This window comes from Athene cunicularia, assembly GCF_003259725.1.
Source record: "Athene cunicularia isolate RWA chromosome 17 unlocalized genomic scaffold, athCun1 chr17_part1, whole genome shotgun sequence".
In the NCBI taxonomy this organism is placed as follows: domain Eukaryota; kingdom Metazoa; phylum Chordata; class Aves; order Strigiformes; family Strigidae; genus Athene; species Athene cunicularia.
The window spans coordinates 11,059,303-11,073,051 of NW_020799122.1; the positions used below are offsets into that span (position 1 = coordinate 11,059,303).

General features: G+C 51.4%; 1 protein-coding gene across 2 annotated transcripts in view; it reads left to right on the top strand.

Moving 5' to 3' along the window:
* Positions 1-13,749, top strand: part of RGS3 (regulator of G protein signaling 3) — an 85,760-nt gene that overhangs the window by 11,625 nt on the left and 60,386 nt on the right. The window contains exons 3-10 of one of the 2 annotated variants that reach the window (XM_026860531.1): positions 1,656-1,706; positions 3,970-4,028; positions 4,716-4,810; positions 5,711-5,779; positions 6,552-6,612; positions 8,484-8,574; positions 9,165-9,232; positions 13,358-13,439. In XM_026860531.1, the coding sequence (XP_026716332.1) occupies positions 1,656-1,706; positions 3,970-4,028; positions 4,716-4,810; positions 5,711-5,779; positions 6,552-6,612; positions 8,484-8,574; positions 9,165-9,232; positions 13,358-13,439 (576 nt within the window). Of the gene's footprint in view, positions 1-1,655; positions 1,707-3,969; positions 4,029-4,715; positions 4,811-5,710; positions 5,780-6,551; positions 6,613-8,483; positions 8,575-9,164; positions 9,233-10,845; positions 10,997-13,357; positions 13,440-13,749 lie in introns of those variants that run through there. The other variant, XM_026860533.1, reaches the window with a different exon arrangement.

Below are 13,749 nucleotides of genomic sequence, written 5' to 3' on the forward strand. Positions count from 1 at the left end.
CTAGAGGGATGTTGTGAGGTTATGCAGGGAGAAAATTAGAAGGGCCAAAGCCCAGCTAGAACTTAATCTGGCTACTGCCATAAAATACAATTAATAAGTATTTCTATAAATATATTCAGAACGAAAGGAAGGCTAAGGAGAATGTCCATCCTTTATTGGATGTGGGGGAAACATAGTGACAGTGAATGAGGAAAAGGCTGAGGTGCTTAATACCTTATTTGCATCAGTCTTTAATAGTAGGACTACTTCTTCCCTGGGTACCCAGCCCCCTGAGATGGAAGACAGGGATGGAGAGCAGGATGAAGTACCCATAATCCCAGGGGAAATGGTTAGTGACCTGCTACACCACCTAGACACACCAAAGTCTATGGGGCTGGATGGGATCCACCCAACCAAGGGTACTGAGGGAGCTGGCAGAAGTGCTCACTAAGCAGCTTTCCATCATTTATCAACAGTTCTGGCTAACTGGGGAGGACCCAGGTGACTGGGGGTTAGCAAATGTGATGCCCATCTACAAGAAGGGCAGGAGGGAGGATCCAGGGAGCTACAGGCCTGTCAGTCTGACTTCAGTGCTGGGGAAGGTTATGGAGCAGATCATCTTGAGTGCCATCATGTGGCACGGACAGGGCAACCAGGTGGTCAGGCCCAGTTTATGGGTTTATGAAAGGCAGGTCCTGCTTGACTAATGTGATCTCCTTCTGTGACAAGGTATGAGGTTCAACAAGGCTAAGTATTGGGTCCTGCACTTGCATCACACCAAGCCCATAAGACACTACAAGCTTGGGGAAGAGTGCCTGGAAAGCTGCCTGGCAGAAAAGGACCTGGGGTGTTGGTCGACAGCCAGCTGAACATGAGCCAGCAGTGTGCCCAGGTGGCCAAGAAGGCCAATGGCATCCTGGCTTGTAGCAGCAATAGTGTGGGGAAGTGATCGTGCCCCTGTACCCTGCACAGGTGAGGCCACACCTCAATTACTGTGCTCAGGTTTGGGCCCTTCATTCCAAGGAAGACATTGAGATGCCAGAGCATATCCAAAGAAGAGCAACAAAGCTGGTGAAGGGTTTGGAGAACAAGCCTTAGCCTGGAGAAAAGGAAGCTCAGGGAAGACCTTATTGCTCTCTACAACTGTCTGAAAGGAGGTTGTAGCAAGGTGGGGGTCAGTCTCTTCTCCCAAGTAGGAAGTAATAGGACAAGAGGAAATGGCTTCAAGTTGCACCAGGGGAGGTTTAGATTGGATATTAGGAAAAATTTTTTCACTGTAAGGGTTGTCAAGCATTGGAACAGGCTGCCCAGGAAAGTGATTGAGTCACTGTCCCTGGAGGTATTTAAAGACGTGTAGATGTGGCACGTAGGGATGTGGCTTAGTGGTTGCCTTGGCAGTGTGGGGTTTACAGTTGGACTCGATGATCTTAAAGGTCTTTTCAAACGTAAACGATTCTGTGATTCTATGACTTTCTTGGCAGCAGCAGATGTTTCCTCCCACCTCTTTCCCCTTGGCTCCCTGAGCAATGCCCCCATGCCCAGAGGTGGGGAAGCAGCATGGGTCTGGCCCTTGCAAGCCTTAGAGCTGTGGGGTCCCCGGGCTGCTGAGTGCTGTCGGCAGTGGGTGAGCCCTGCGTCATTCACTCTTTTCTCTTCTCTTCTCTCCTCTCCTCCAGGCCAGCTGAAGCTGTCCATCGAGGTGCGGGGCCAGATCCTGGTGCTGCACAGTAAGTATCATCTTGGGGCGTATGGTGAGGTGGCCCTTGATGGGGACAGCAGTTCTAAGCCTTTTCTTCAAACTCTTTGGAGCTTTGTGGCAGCCATTGGGAACAACTCAGTGGTAGAGTGGTATGATTCAGGGCTCTTAGATTTAGAGGCCAAACTGATATTTCTGGGTGACCATGGTGTGTTTTGTGTCCACTTGTATACATTTTTTTCTTTAACTCCATGTGAAGAGAAAAAAGGCAAATATAATTTGAAAAAGAAAACTTGAAGTTCTTTGCTCCAAAATGTCTTTTACATTGGCCAAAACTGTTTACCAGATTTGCCAGGTTTTCCAAATAGTTCCATTACCTCAGAACACTGCATTTTTTTAACACCAGCACCATTTCTTCAGCAAAAGTATTTCACCTGACCCAGGCTGGGGTTGCTGCCTCTTAAGCCATGGCATGTCCCACTGGGGACACAAGATGCCTTTCTTTGGGCACTCAGGCTTGGCCACCACTGCATGGTCTGGGAAACTCTACATGGCAGCCATGAGGCAGGTCCCAGGGAACTGTAGCACTTCAGCTTTAATGGTGTTCATTAGAAAGGCCAATGAGAGTGTGAAAACTAGCTCTTTTCTTTAGAAAAACCTGTCTGAAGACACTTAGGGTGGTCCCTTAGGATTGTTCCTGCAGTGAAGGATGTGTGTGTCCTGGTTTCCTGGCACAGAGCTTTCTACCAGAGGCTCATCAGGGCTTCATGATAAGTAAACGGTTAACAAAAAAGTTTGAAATGGTCAGAGCAAGAATTCCCTCCCTGTGAACACATCAGGCTCCTTGCTGCCCTGGGTTTGTGCTCTGTAGGGTGAAAGAAAAACAGGGCCCCGGAACTCCCAGTGCTCTCGAGGGTGGCTACCCTTTGTGGGGAAAGCACCCCCATCCCAGAGACCTGCACAGCAGGGCAGGAGGGATATGAAAGACTCTCTGTGCAACTTACAGCCCAGTCCCATCCTGCCTGGTTATAATGAAATATACATCATTCTATCTATCTATCTATCTATCTATCTATCTATCTATCTATCTATCTATCTATCTATCAATCATCTATCATCTGGGGGCAGAGGATGGCCTGGGCCTGGTGAGGCTGAGGCTGTGGGCACCAGCCAAGCCCCACACAGCCCCGTCCTTCTTTGCTCAGCAGCCATGACAGCTTGCTCCTTTTTCTGGCTGCAGGCAAGCTTTTTAAAGAAACAGCAATAAAATGTGGAGTTTTACTTTTCTTTTTCTTCCTCCAAGCTGTATGTGGTTCTGAGGGTCTGGCACAGGCTTTACACCAAATCTCTCCAGAGAGCAGCCCCAGTGTGAGCTGGGTGCGAGTCACTGTTTTGTTCTGATGCTGTCTTCAAAGGAGGGTCTGGAAAGAGGGAAATGGTCTGACAAAGAGACAAAGGAAGCTCAAGGTCTGGAACTCAACATCCTGCTGCACATGCTGAGTGGTCATGGTGCTTGGTGTGGGCAGGGGGAGGCTGGGTGACGTGGGATGATCTGTTTTACTTTTTCATTCTCCACCCCAACATCTTTAAACCCAAAGCAGGTCTGGCTGGAGGAGAAAGCTCTTGGTGCAGCCTGTTCTGGAGGAACCTCACAGACTGCTTTGTGTAGTACTAAAGGGTCTTGCAGAACCCCTTTCCCCTTGTGCACTGGGGTGTCTGTTGGGCACACCATGTTTATTAGGAGCACATATCTGTCTGATAAAGGCAAAGTCACTGTTGCCTTGCTGGGATTGTTAGGAGGGAGCTTATCCTCATTCAGGCAGCCGGTCCTGAGTTATCCAGATCTGCTGCACATTTGTTGCCTCCAGGCACATGGCTGGGGAGCGCAGGGTTCCCAGCTGTTGGCAGCAGTGCAGTGCTGAGTCCCTGCTGGCGGGGCTGCCACTGGGATGTAGCCGTTGATATTTAACTTGATGATGTGTTTGGCTTTGGGGCAGGGAGCCCAGAGTTGTGTGAAGTCAGGCAAATGAAATGCAATTTGCCATCTGGATGCTGAACTGCATCTGCCACCAACCTCACCCACAGACACTTGTATTTATAGCAAACATGATAAACTCCTTCACCTGTTTGTGGGTGCCTGATGAGAGCAGTCTGCTGGGGAGGTGTGCGCAGGATCTTGTTGGGGCAGGAGGAGGGTTTGGCCCCACAAGGAGAGAGCACCCCATGGAGCAGAGTGCTGCAGTGTAGGAGGATGCCTTCCTCGCTGGAGCATCACCGTTCTGTTTCCTTTCCAGTCATAGAAGCAAAAGGTCTGATGGGAAAGGAGTACCGGACTTGTGACTCCTACGTGAAGGTGAGTTCTCCTGGGGCTTTGCTTGGGGAGCTTCATGCTTTCTTGGGATTTTGTGGTTGGGTCCTCCAAGCATCCTCTAAGTTGCCTGTCCCTTCCACATCCACAGCACATTCCATGCCATCCACAGCATGCAGGGAGGTGGCTGGTCTCTTGCCCAGTGCTGGAGGGCTCACGGACCCCTCTGCATGGAGCTAGAAAAGCAGAGAACAAGACCCTGCTAAGTTCCATGCCAGCCATTCATTGCAAGAGCATCCCACTGGGTGCCCAAGGACTGATGGGGATAAGTGTTTGGCCAGCACAGTGGGGTTGCCCAGCTCTGGGTTCTCCTGGAGGTCACCTTGGCAGGCTGCTCCCACCATTGTGTGCACAGTGCAGGCAGCATCACTCCTACCAGGGGGCTGCATGTCAAGACACCAGCCAACAACATTTGTATATATCAGTCCTTGATTTTTCTGCTCTTTTTACTTCCCTCCCCTGCCCTGAGGAGTTTTGTAACACAATTACTTGACACACATAGTGTAAAGTGATCTAAACCACCTGTTAGCACAGGCTCAGCTGTGTATTTGAGGTTTAGCCATCCATAAAAGTGGCTGTGCTGGTCTCCTGCCACTGTGATGGCAGAGCTACAGCTGTGTGCCAGTGCTTGCTTTGAGAGTGCTAACATGCTGCTTGTTTTCCTCTGTGAAGATGTCGATTGTGCCAGATGCTGACTGGAAATGCAGGCAAAAGACGAAGACTGTGCCAGACAGCAAAAATCCTGTTTTCCACGAGCAGTTTCTTTTGTGAGTATGACAGCACAGAGGTAGCTCTGACACATCTGCCAGCACCGTGTTCACACTGAGCATGGGGGACCCATGTGGCTGCTGTCCTGGGGTACCCTCTTGAAGCCAAGACCCCGTGTTTGCTTTTGCAGTATGGTCTATAATAAGCATGCATCATGCATGAGCAGGTCTGCTGCTGAGATGAGGAGTGACAGGCATTATACTGTTGGTTTTTATAGCTGAAATGTCTTGAACTTTTTTGGGCAGAGCTCTGCAGAGGCTCACAAAGCTGTTAGCACACAGCATGGCAGCGACGCTCCTGCGCGGTTGGACTTTATTGCTGGTCAGGAGTTGGGCAAACACACTCCATTTCCTAGACCTTACACCTGCAATAGTATGGGCATCGGTATGAATGAGGAAGGTAAAAGGATTTCCTTATAGCTACCACATGTCTCTCCATGGGAAAAGAGTTGTATGGCTCGTTGTGTTTCAGTAGACCTGGTCACTGCTAGCTAACCAGTATGTGTCAGATGTCTGTCCCCATGCAGCATTTAATCTGGCACAGGATGGTTGTTTCAGAGCATGGACTGTGGCTTGTTCCTTGCATTTACCCTTTGTTGTTGGATGTGTCTTTCTGCAAGATTATTTTTCCCCTTAAACCAGCTGAGCAGTGTCTCCTCTAGCTGCCCAGGACAGGTCATGTCCTTTTGCAGTTGTCTGTCAGGAATGAGGGAATTAGTGCAGCAGTGACTTGTTTGAGAAGGTTACCATTTGGGGTGATGCTGCAGTGCTCTCTGCAGAGAATGGAGGAGAAGACCTGACTCTGAGGAGGGCGAGGGGTCTCCAGCTGTGAGGGCAGCCCTTGCTGATCCCTCCTGGGGAAGGTCAGTGCTCATGGGCTGTCCCCTCTGCTTGTTACAGCCTGGTGCAAGAGGAGCATGAACAGAAACGTCTCCTGGTCACAGTCTGGAACCGAGACAGAAATTCCAGGTAAGGGGCTGCTAGTCTGCCATGCATTCTCTTTCAAATGGGACTGGTGTGGCAGTGAACCTGCCATCTGCTCTGGCCACCCCACGCGAGCTCATCCAGCACCCCAGGACTCAAGGGCTGGCCCTGCCATCAGGGCTGCCCTGCACGAAGGCTGCTGGTTGGTGAAGTGGGGGGAGCTAAGCAGTGGGGCTGGGACTGGCTGGCTGGGTGTCCTGGCCAGGGTCATGCTCGTGGGCAGCTCGTGCTGGTGAGCACCACACCGTGTGCAGGCTGGCAGAGAGGAAATCCTGCTCTTGATGCTCTCTGTCTTCATTGCTGTGGCTTGGTAGCCATCAGCTGGACCAGCGTTTGAAACTCCTGAAGCCATTCATGTCTGCAGTGCTGGGGCTGGAGCCTGGCTCTGGGCTGGCCTTCCCTAACTGGGGGCAATGCAGTGAGGAGGAAAGCCCAGCAGCAAGGGGTCTGGCATCTCCCAGGCTGTGCTGCCTGCTCGGGCAAGTGGCATCTGCCTCCTTAGCCAAGCTCCTGCCAGCATCAGGTAGGCTGGGGCTGACCAGGATGCTTCAGCCCAGCTCCTCCTTGACCCTGCTGCAGCTGAGCTGTGTGGTTACCCCATGCTTCCTCAAAGCATGGAGAGGGAGGCATGTCCTGGGCACTGCCTGGCTCCTGGTGTGGGCAGGGATGTTTGTGGGATCCCTTCAAAGGGGTGGATATGCTGGTCCCTGTGGAGTTTTCAGTAAGTGTGTGCTGACAGTTTCCATCTCTCCTGCAGACAGAGCGAACTGATCGGCTGCATGAGCTTTGGTGTCAAGTCCCTCCTGTCCCTGAACAAGGTACCTCCGTGCTGGAGCACAGTGCCTGAGGCTGGGGTCTGACTCTTGGGTCGGTGGGGGGGTGTAGTGCACCCGTGGGGCAGGAGCAGGCTTCTCCCACCCTGGGACAAAGATGCTCTGGAGGTGCCCAGGGAGTTCCCTGGTCCCATTCCCAGTAGGGATGGCCACTGGAAGACTGGTGTTGGTGTGATTGCTGGAGGCAGGGACAGGGAGGCTGTTAGAGGAGGGATCCTAGGACAGGGGACTGTCACTCCCTTCTGCAGGGACAGAAAGCGGCGGCAGCTCGGGGTACAGAGAGGTGGCCCCAGTGAGTGCTGCCTGGGGGACAGGAGCTGGGGCCAGCTTCGCCCAGCCTGGCATATGTCACATCTGACACGGGACTGCTGGCGGGTGCGATGGTGGGGAGATGCTCCTCCTCCGAGGAGTCTGCCTGATTTTCTGCGCTCAGCAACCAGGGCTTCACCCGCTCAGGTGGAGGTGGGCAGGGGGCAAATGCAGAGATCTTGGGCTGTTCCTGGAGGCAGCAGTGCTGCCAGGATCCATGTCCCCCCTGCTGCGGATTTGGTCACAGTGATGCTGCCCCAGCCTGGCTGCTGCTTGGTAATACAGCTTTCACACCGGCTGGGTTAGCCTTCCTAAAGGAGCCTGCAAAGCTACTGCTGCAAAAGACTCCTGCCGACCCACTGAAACACGGCACTGTTTCATCCTAGCTGTCAGCAGTGAGAGATTTAACCCCTGGGCAGCCCTGGTCATCTTCTCTGGACATCAGAGTATGTCAGCAAACTGAAAGTGTTAATACATTACCCGAGGTGTGAAAATTTACTCCCTAGCAAGAGGTTAGAAAGGAGCTACTTGTTGCAATGACCTGAGAAGAGGGTAAGAAGTAGCTTGAGCATGGCCTCCTCTGAAATTTGGACAAGTGAAATACAGCTTTTTTATAACAGTGAAGATAATTAGGCAAAGCAGCTCTAAACTGCAGCTCTCCCCAGGAGGGGCCTCTGCTCTGGTCATATTTGGCCTTCCCAGAAATGTCCTTTCCTTCTCAGATTTAGGCAGTGAGTTTCCCAAAGTGTCATTGTGTACAGAGAGGATGGAGTGTTCATGTGTGCAGCACCCATGCACAGCACCCTGCTCTCGCAGGGAAGGGAGGAGGATGCATGTAGTCCTCCTGGGACCTCAGTAGGGACTAAGATGAGCTGGCCCTGCCTCCTGGGTACTGCATGATGCTGCTGGATATTGCCCCCTTTCCTCAGTTTCCTTGCTGTGGATTTAAAACACACATTTTAAAATAGGATCCTTTCTCTGGCCTTTGGGAGCATGGTTCCTACAACCCCATCTGACTCCTGGGCTTGGTCCAGGATGGTTGGTCTCTCTGGTTTCTGCCCGGTGAGCAATGGGAGACAGCAGCAGCTCCCTGGAAGAGAGGTGAGGGATCGCCAAGGTCAGCTCTGACCTCTTGGCTGCCCTGGCCACATGGGTAGGGGACAGGGGCAAAGGCAGCCCACTGCAGAGCATCCAGCACTGGGGAAGGCTGGTTTGGGCATCCTTCTCTGGTGATAAGGCTGGAGCCATGTGCTCCCTGTGAGACTGCTGGCTGCTGCAAACACGACATGGACAGTTTTACTGGAGACTGGCTGTTTTTCTGCAACTTGTCTCCCTCTAAAAACTTAGAAGCTTGTTACTTCAGTGATGCTTGGTCCCTCCTTGCAGGGGGATGGAATTTTAGCTGTTGCTGCATCCTAAGAGAAGGAGTCCAGGATGTGCCTCTGTGTGCAAACAAGTCTGGGGCAGCTTCTGCAATGGGACCCCTCTGGGGTTAAGCAAGGGTGAGTATCAGCCTCTGCACTGACAGCTTCTTTCCTCCCACCCAGGAGATCAGCGGCTGGTACTATCTCCTCGGGGAGGACCTGGGCAGGACCAAGCACCTGAAGGTGGCCATGCGGCGGCTGAAGCAGAGCAGAGGTGTGTCTCCCTGCTGGGATGTCCTAGGGAGTGCTGCATGGAACAGTCCCGTGGCCCGTGTGCTCCCATGAGCACTTCTCAGCCCTGTGATGCTCAGTGGGCACCGGGAACCCAAAAGAGCGGTGTGGGGGAGATCCTGGCTGGTTCAGCAGGCTCTGCACAGTCACTCAGCTCTCCCCTTCGACCCTTGCTCTGGCTTACCTGTGCCTTGCTGGGGCTCTGTGGGGATCCCAGCACTGCAGCCATGTCTCTCCCTCTTGCTTGGCCTTTCATCATGCTGATTCCTGCCTCTCAGACTTGGGGCTGAATCCTGTTGGCTCCTGGGCTCTGTGCAGGAGGGTGGGGAGCTTTATCTCCTGCCTTGGTCTTGCTGTCTTGCCAGGGTGTGTGGAGGAGGACAGGCTAGCACAGAGTGGGGTGAAACAGCATTGCCTGTCCCAGATGTGCAACCACCCCACAGCTGCTGCCATGCAGGGCTGCTCGGCCCAGAGGAGATGTGCCCATGACATGTAAAAATCTTATATATAGTGTTTAGATGCAGTGTGGAAGAAAAGGGATTGTCAGGTGTGTGCTGTTTTTTTTTTTTTTAGAGCCAATGCTGGGAAGTCAGAGTACAGCACAGGAGAGCCAGGATGCTGTGACCATGAAGCGGGTGAAGGTAGGTGTGACAGGGCTGTGACCCACCAGGGGCATGAAGATGTGGGGTCAAGAGCTGGCTGGCAGCAGAGCCTGCCTGGAGGGGTTTCAAGTGAGCCAGGGGACAGAGTATTATTGAAGGCGATGCTGAGGTGAGAGCTGTGTCAGTCTCCCTGTCAACACCATGATTTTTACAGGCAATTCATTAACCCGACCAAGCAGCAGCTGATGCAGGTGAGTGATGTGAGTAGTAACCCCACACTCACTCCCCATTGCCATATGGGGACCTTCTGTTTTTCCAGTATATTGCCATAGAGACAAAGCACCAGCCATTGTCTGGGAGCAATGGGGACTGTGAGCGATGGGGACGGGGCTGGCCGGCTGCCTGCCACACCGCATCAGTCCCTGGCCGGCTCCGTGTCTCCATGGACGGGTGCGTCTGCTCCCCTCCTCCTTTCAGGGCCGTTTGCTCTGGGAAGGGAAAGGCCCATGGTGGAGCCTTGGTGATTTATAGGAGAGGCAAGGATGGGAAATGGGAACACAAACACATGGTTTGCATCGGAAATTGGGCTCAGCCGTCCCCGTGATTTATCTGTGCCGAATTCCGCTTTGCTGCTTCCCTCAGCTGCATTTTCAGTTATTTGTTTTAAAGCGTAGGATCGAGCAAGACAAACAAAGCCAGCGCCCCTCTCCTCCCTTCCTCTCCGGCAGTTGCCACTGACTTGAAAGATGGTGGCTGGGAAGGAAGATCGATCCTCCTTCCAGCTCCAGCCTGGCGGCATGGCGGGCTGGGACAATGCGCGCGGGCAGCCTTCAGCGGCCCCACCATGCTGCCGGGGCTCCTTGTGCTCCCTCCCCAGCCTTCCCTGGCCCCGCCACCCCAGCTGCTGTGCCAGGGAGCCAGGGGTTTGGGTTCTCTTGAGCCTCTCCTCTCTTTTTCATCCCCATGTAGGAGTGTGGAAGGTGCTTTCTTCTCCATTGCAACCCTGTCTCTAAGGGGTTGCGCTGCAACGCCGGCAGTTGGGGTTGCACCGTGCAGACTGCGAGTCCTGCTTTGCACCCTGCTGCTGGCTGTGTTAAGAGTTTCTCTTTGTCTTTAATTCCCAAATTACACCATGGGTACAATTCAATTGACCTCTCTGCTTCCCCCGCCGTCACTCTCTGAGCACAAAGCATCGGGATGTGCATATCCTCTGGGTCTGTGCTTTTAAAAACAAACTCTGCTTTTTTTTTTTTTTTTTTTTAAATCTCTCTCATCCTTTACGAGTGTAACCAGTGCAAGCCATCTTTTTAATGAAGTGAAGCAGCACAGCCGGTGCCTGTGAAATGCCGCTTAAACATCCTCAAAGTGTTTGTGAGAACACTGCAATAACAAAGTGCTCCGTGCAGCTGAAGAATGCTGCGGGAACAAAAGCCACATCAACAGAGCAGGGACTAGGGAATACTAAATAGTTGACAGGAATTTTAATATAAAACTCTCTCTCTTCCTTGTCATTTAGGGGTTTCAGGAAGCCCTCTGGCTTATCATAAAGCGGCATACAGCACAGACAGGGGCTGGGGAGGTGAAAGGTGGCTTCCTGCCATTCTTCTCTGGAGCTGGGTTCCCATGGGCGGTCATGCCAGTTTGACTGTGGTTTGTTCCACACTTGTGTGATACAAGGAGATCAGGATCACGGCTGCTTCAGGGGACTGGATTTTCATGGGCTAACGGCGAGTTTAGGGTTTTCCAGCCATGAACCGCTTCAATGGACTCTGCAAGGTGTGCTCGGAGCGGAAATACAGACAGGTCTGTATCTCCCGTGGAAAAAAATCCCTGTGCCAGCATGTGTGTGCGCGTTGCGGCAAGTCTCAGTTAAGTTTGAGTGTTTGTGGGCTTTCTTACCATTTCTGGGCTCTGTGTTTGCTCTTTCTAGGGTGTTGATTTGCTATCATTAATAAATGATAATACTGGGAATACAAGGAAAGCATCTTCAGATTGGTGTCTAGCTGATCTGCCTGTTGCTGCAGTGTGTAAATGGGGATTGAGGGGGAGCATTTGCTGCGTAATTTGAGGATAGCATGCTGACCATGAAGGTGCTAAGTTGTGAGGAGTTATCTCAATTTACCACTCATTAGAGGAGATGCAGGCATAGCAGGCAGCTAAGGCTCTGCCAGGCTGCTGCTATCTCTTTTCAAAATTGTTTTAATGTGATGGTATTTGGGAATCAAGTGTTGCTTGAAGCTGCTTACAGCCAACAGTGACTTGCTTTATGAGAAGTAGATTGCTGCGCTCCACAAAAGCTGGTGCAAGTTCTCTTGGACCCGCTCAGTGTGCAACGCTGGGTGCTGGTTTTACTTGTGCAGGTCCCAGTCTCCTGCATTTTTGAACATAATTTTCATCCCCGTGGTCTGTGTTGGGGCTCCCAGCTTATGGTCAGTTTTTCTCTGTGCTTTATGCTAATCTTTTATGTCATGCAAAAGCTGTGGTGGGGGACAGTGTATATGGGGAATTGCACAAAGAACCATCTTAACTAAAAATACCCGCTTCTTGTCAGGGCTATCGTGACTATCTCATGTAGGAATGCTGCTTTGCTTTGTATTAATGACAACAGACTGTGATTTGTTTCTTAGACCTCCTCAATTCCATATTCCAACAATTTCTTCTGCATTTTTGGACAAAGTTATGGGTACAGCGAGCCTCTGTGGTGCTGGAGTCTCTCACCATCTTACCATCCACCTTCCAGTTTATGTCAGATGCTCATATTTCTTAGTTCTGTGCACAGCAGCAAAAAGGGATGTTTGACTCCCTGTAACGGCTGTGATGGTGGGAGCTGAGGAAAGTGAACCATCAGCAGTGAGAAACTGCTATTTAGTGGCACAGGGAAGGTGTCTCTGTTGGTGGTGGACAAGAGCCAGCCAGCTCAGGGAGAAGGAGTGGGAGACCTCTCGGCACGGGAGAGCTTTGGGCTGGGAAGTGACCATGGAGTGTCCATGGTGGGAGGGATACTGGGCTGGCTCCTGAGGTGCCAGTGGTAACACTTCTGCAGGACTCAGATCCCCACATGCTGAATATTTGAAATGTGAGGTTGATTTGAAGGTGCAGAGCCCCAAGCAGTCTCCTCCCCTGTTTGAGAATCCAACAAACTCCAGAGAGAAAAATACTCAAGGTAGTGGGACTGAACCTACTGATCCTGCCAGGGAAGTACAGTTTCTCTTTTGAAGCCTGATTTTATGCTGAGCAATCAAGCAGGGATGAGGTGCAGAGAAATGAAAGCTCACTGTGTTTGCCCTCCCGTTGTAAAGGAGCGAGGAACCAGTTCCCCTCCTTGGCAGCTTCTGCTGAATTTCTTGTCTTCTCTCTGGCTGTTTGTTCTCAAAATAATACAGGTCAGATGTTGGATTTTTTCTTTTCTTTTCTCTGCCAGTAAAACAAGTATCTTGACAAATGTCTTGGGGGGATAATCAGGTATTTACAGGAACTGTCATGCTGCGCTGCTGCTGGAAGCCAACATCAAAAAATAAATATCATTTTATTAATAAGCTCAGTGCTTCTGGAATCAGGAGGAGAAATGAGCCTCAATTAACACTGCATCCATCCTCTCCAAACTCAGCAAGAGAAAACATACTCACCCCAGCTAATGGGGTGATGCAGAGCCTGCTCCAGCACAGCTGCCTTGCAGACAGGAGCGTGCTGATCCTCACAGTTTCCTCTGGAGCAGGGGAGTGCTGCTATTTCTGTATTACCCAACTGGAAATGAAATGAAAAAGTGACTTGCTTAGAGAAGTCGTGTTACATTTTCCTTTCTAATGGCTTTTCAGATCTCTCTTTACACTTAGAAGAATCATGAGTGGAGACTTGTATATGCTTCACAAACACTCGTTTTGTGGCATTTCTCTCTGCTGATCCTTGGCTCGATTTTGCATTGCTTTTTAGCACCCTTTGCACCCCTCTTTGGCTGCAGCAGGGGAGAGACCCATTGTCCGTGGGTTTCACAGAGTGACAGCATTCACACAGTTTCTTTGGGCTCTGTGACCGCTTCTAGAAATGCCGTGTGCCTGCATTTCCAAGGGCTGTGGGGCAGCGTGGGGGTGGAAGGGGGGATGCTCGCTGATCACACGCAACAGCTACTTTCACACTTAACAGGGTGACTCCGGTGTCTCTCTTCAGATTACGATCCCTCGAGGAAGTGATGGGTTTGGCTTCACAATCTGCTGTGACTCTCCAGTCCGTGTGCAGGCAGTGGACTCTGGTAAGAAAACAGATAATTTTTATGCCTCTTGATTTGAATGAATGACTCTGCTCCTTTTTTTTGCTTTCCAGAGCATGTTGTGATTCAGAAGGTCCCATGCCTTGCAGGACTCTGGTCACCTCCAAGAAACTTCACTTAATGAATTCTCTGTTGCCTCTAATGAGGTCAGAGGCCACTGTGTCACTATTTTGGCAGTGTGTTACATTAATTTGCAGAGATTTTGTTCCCTTCCCTCTCCAACCTGAGGAGCTGTCTGGCTGGTTGGGAGACCTATGGAAAGCATCCAGGGGGGTGTTTCAGACAGAGACAC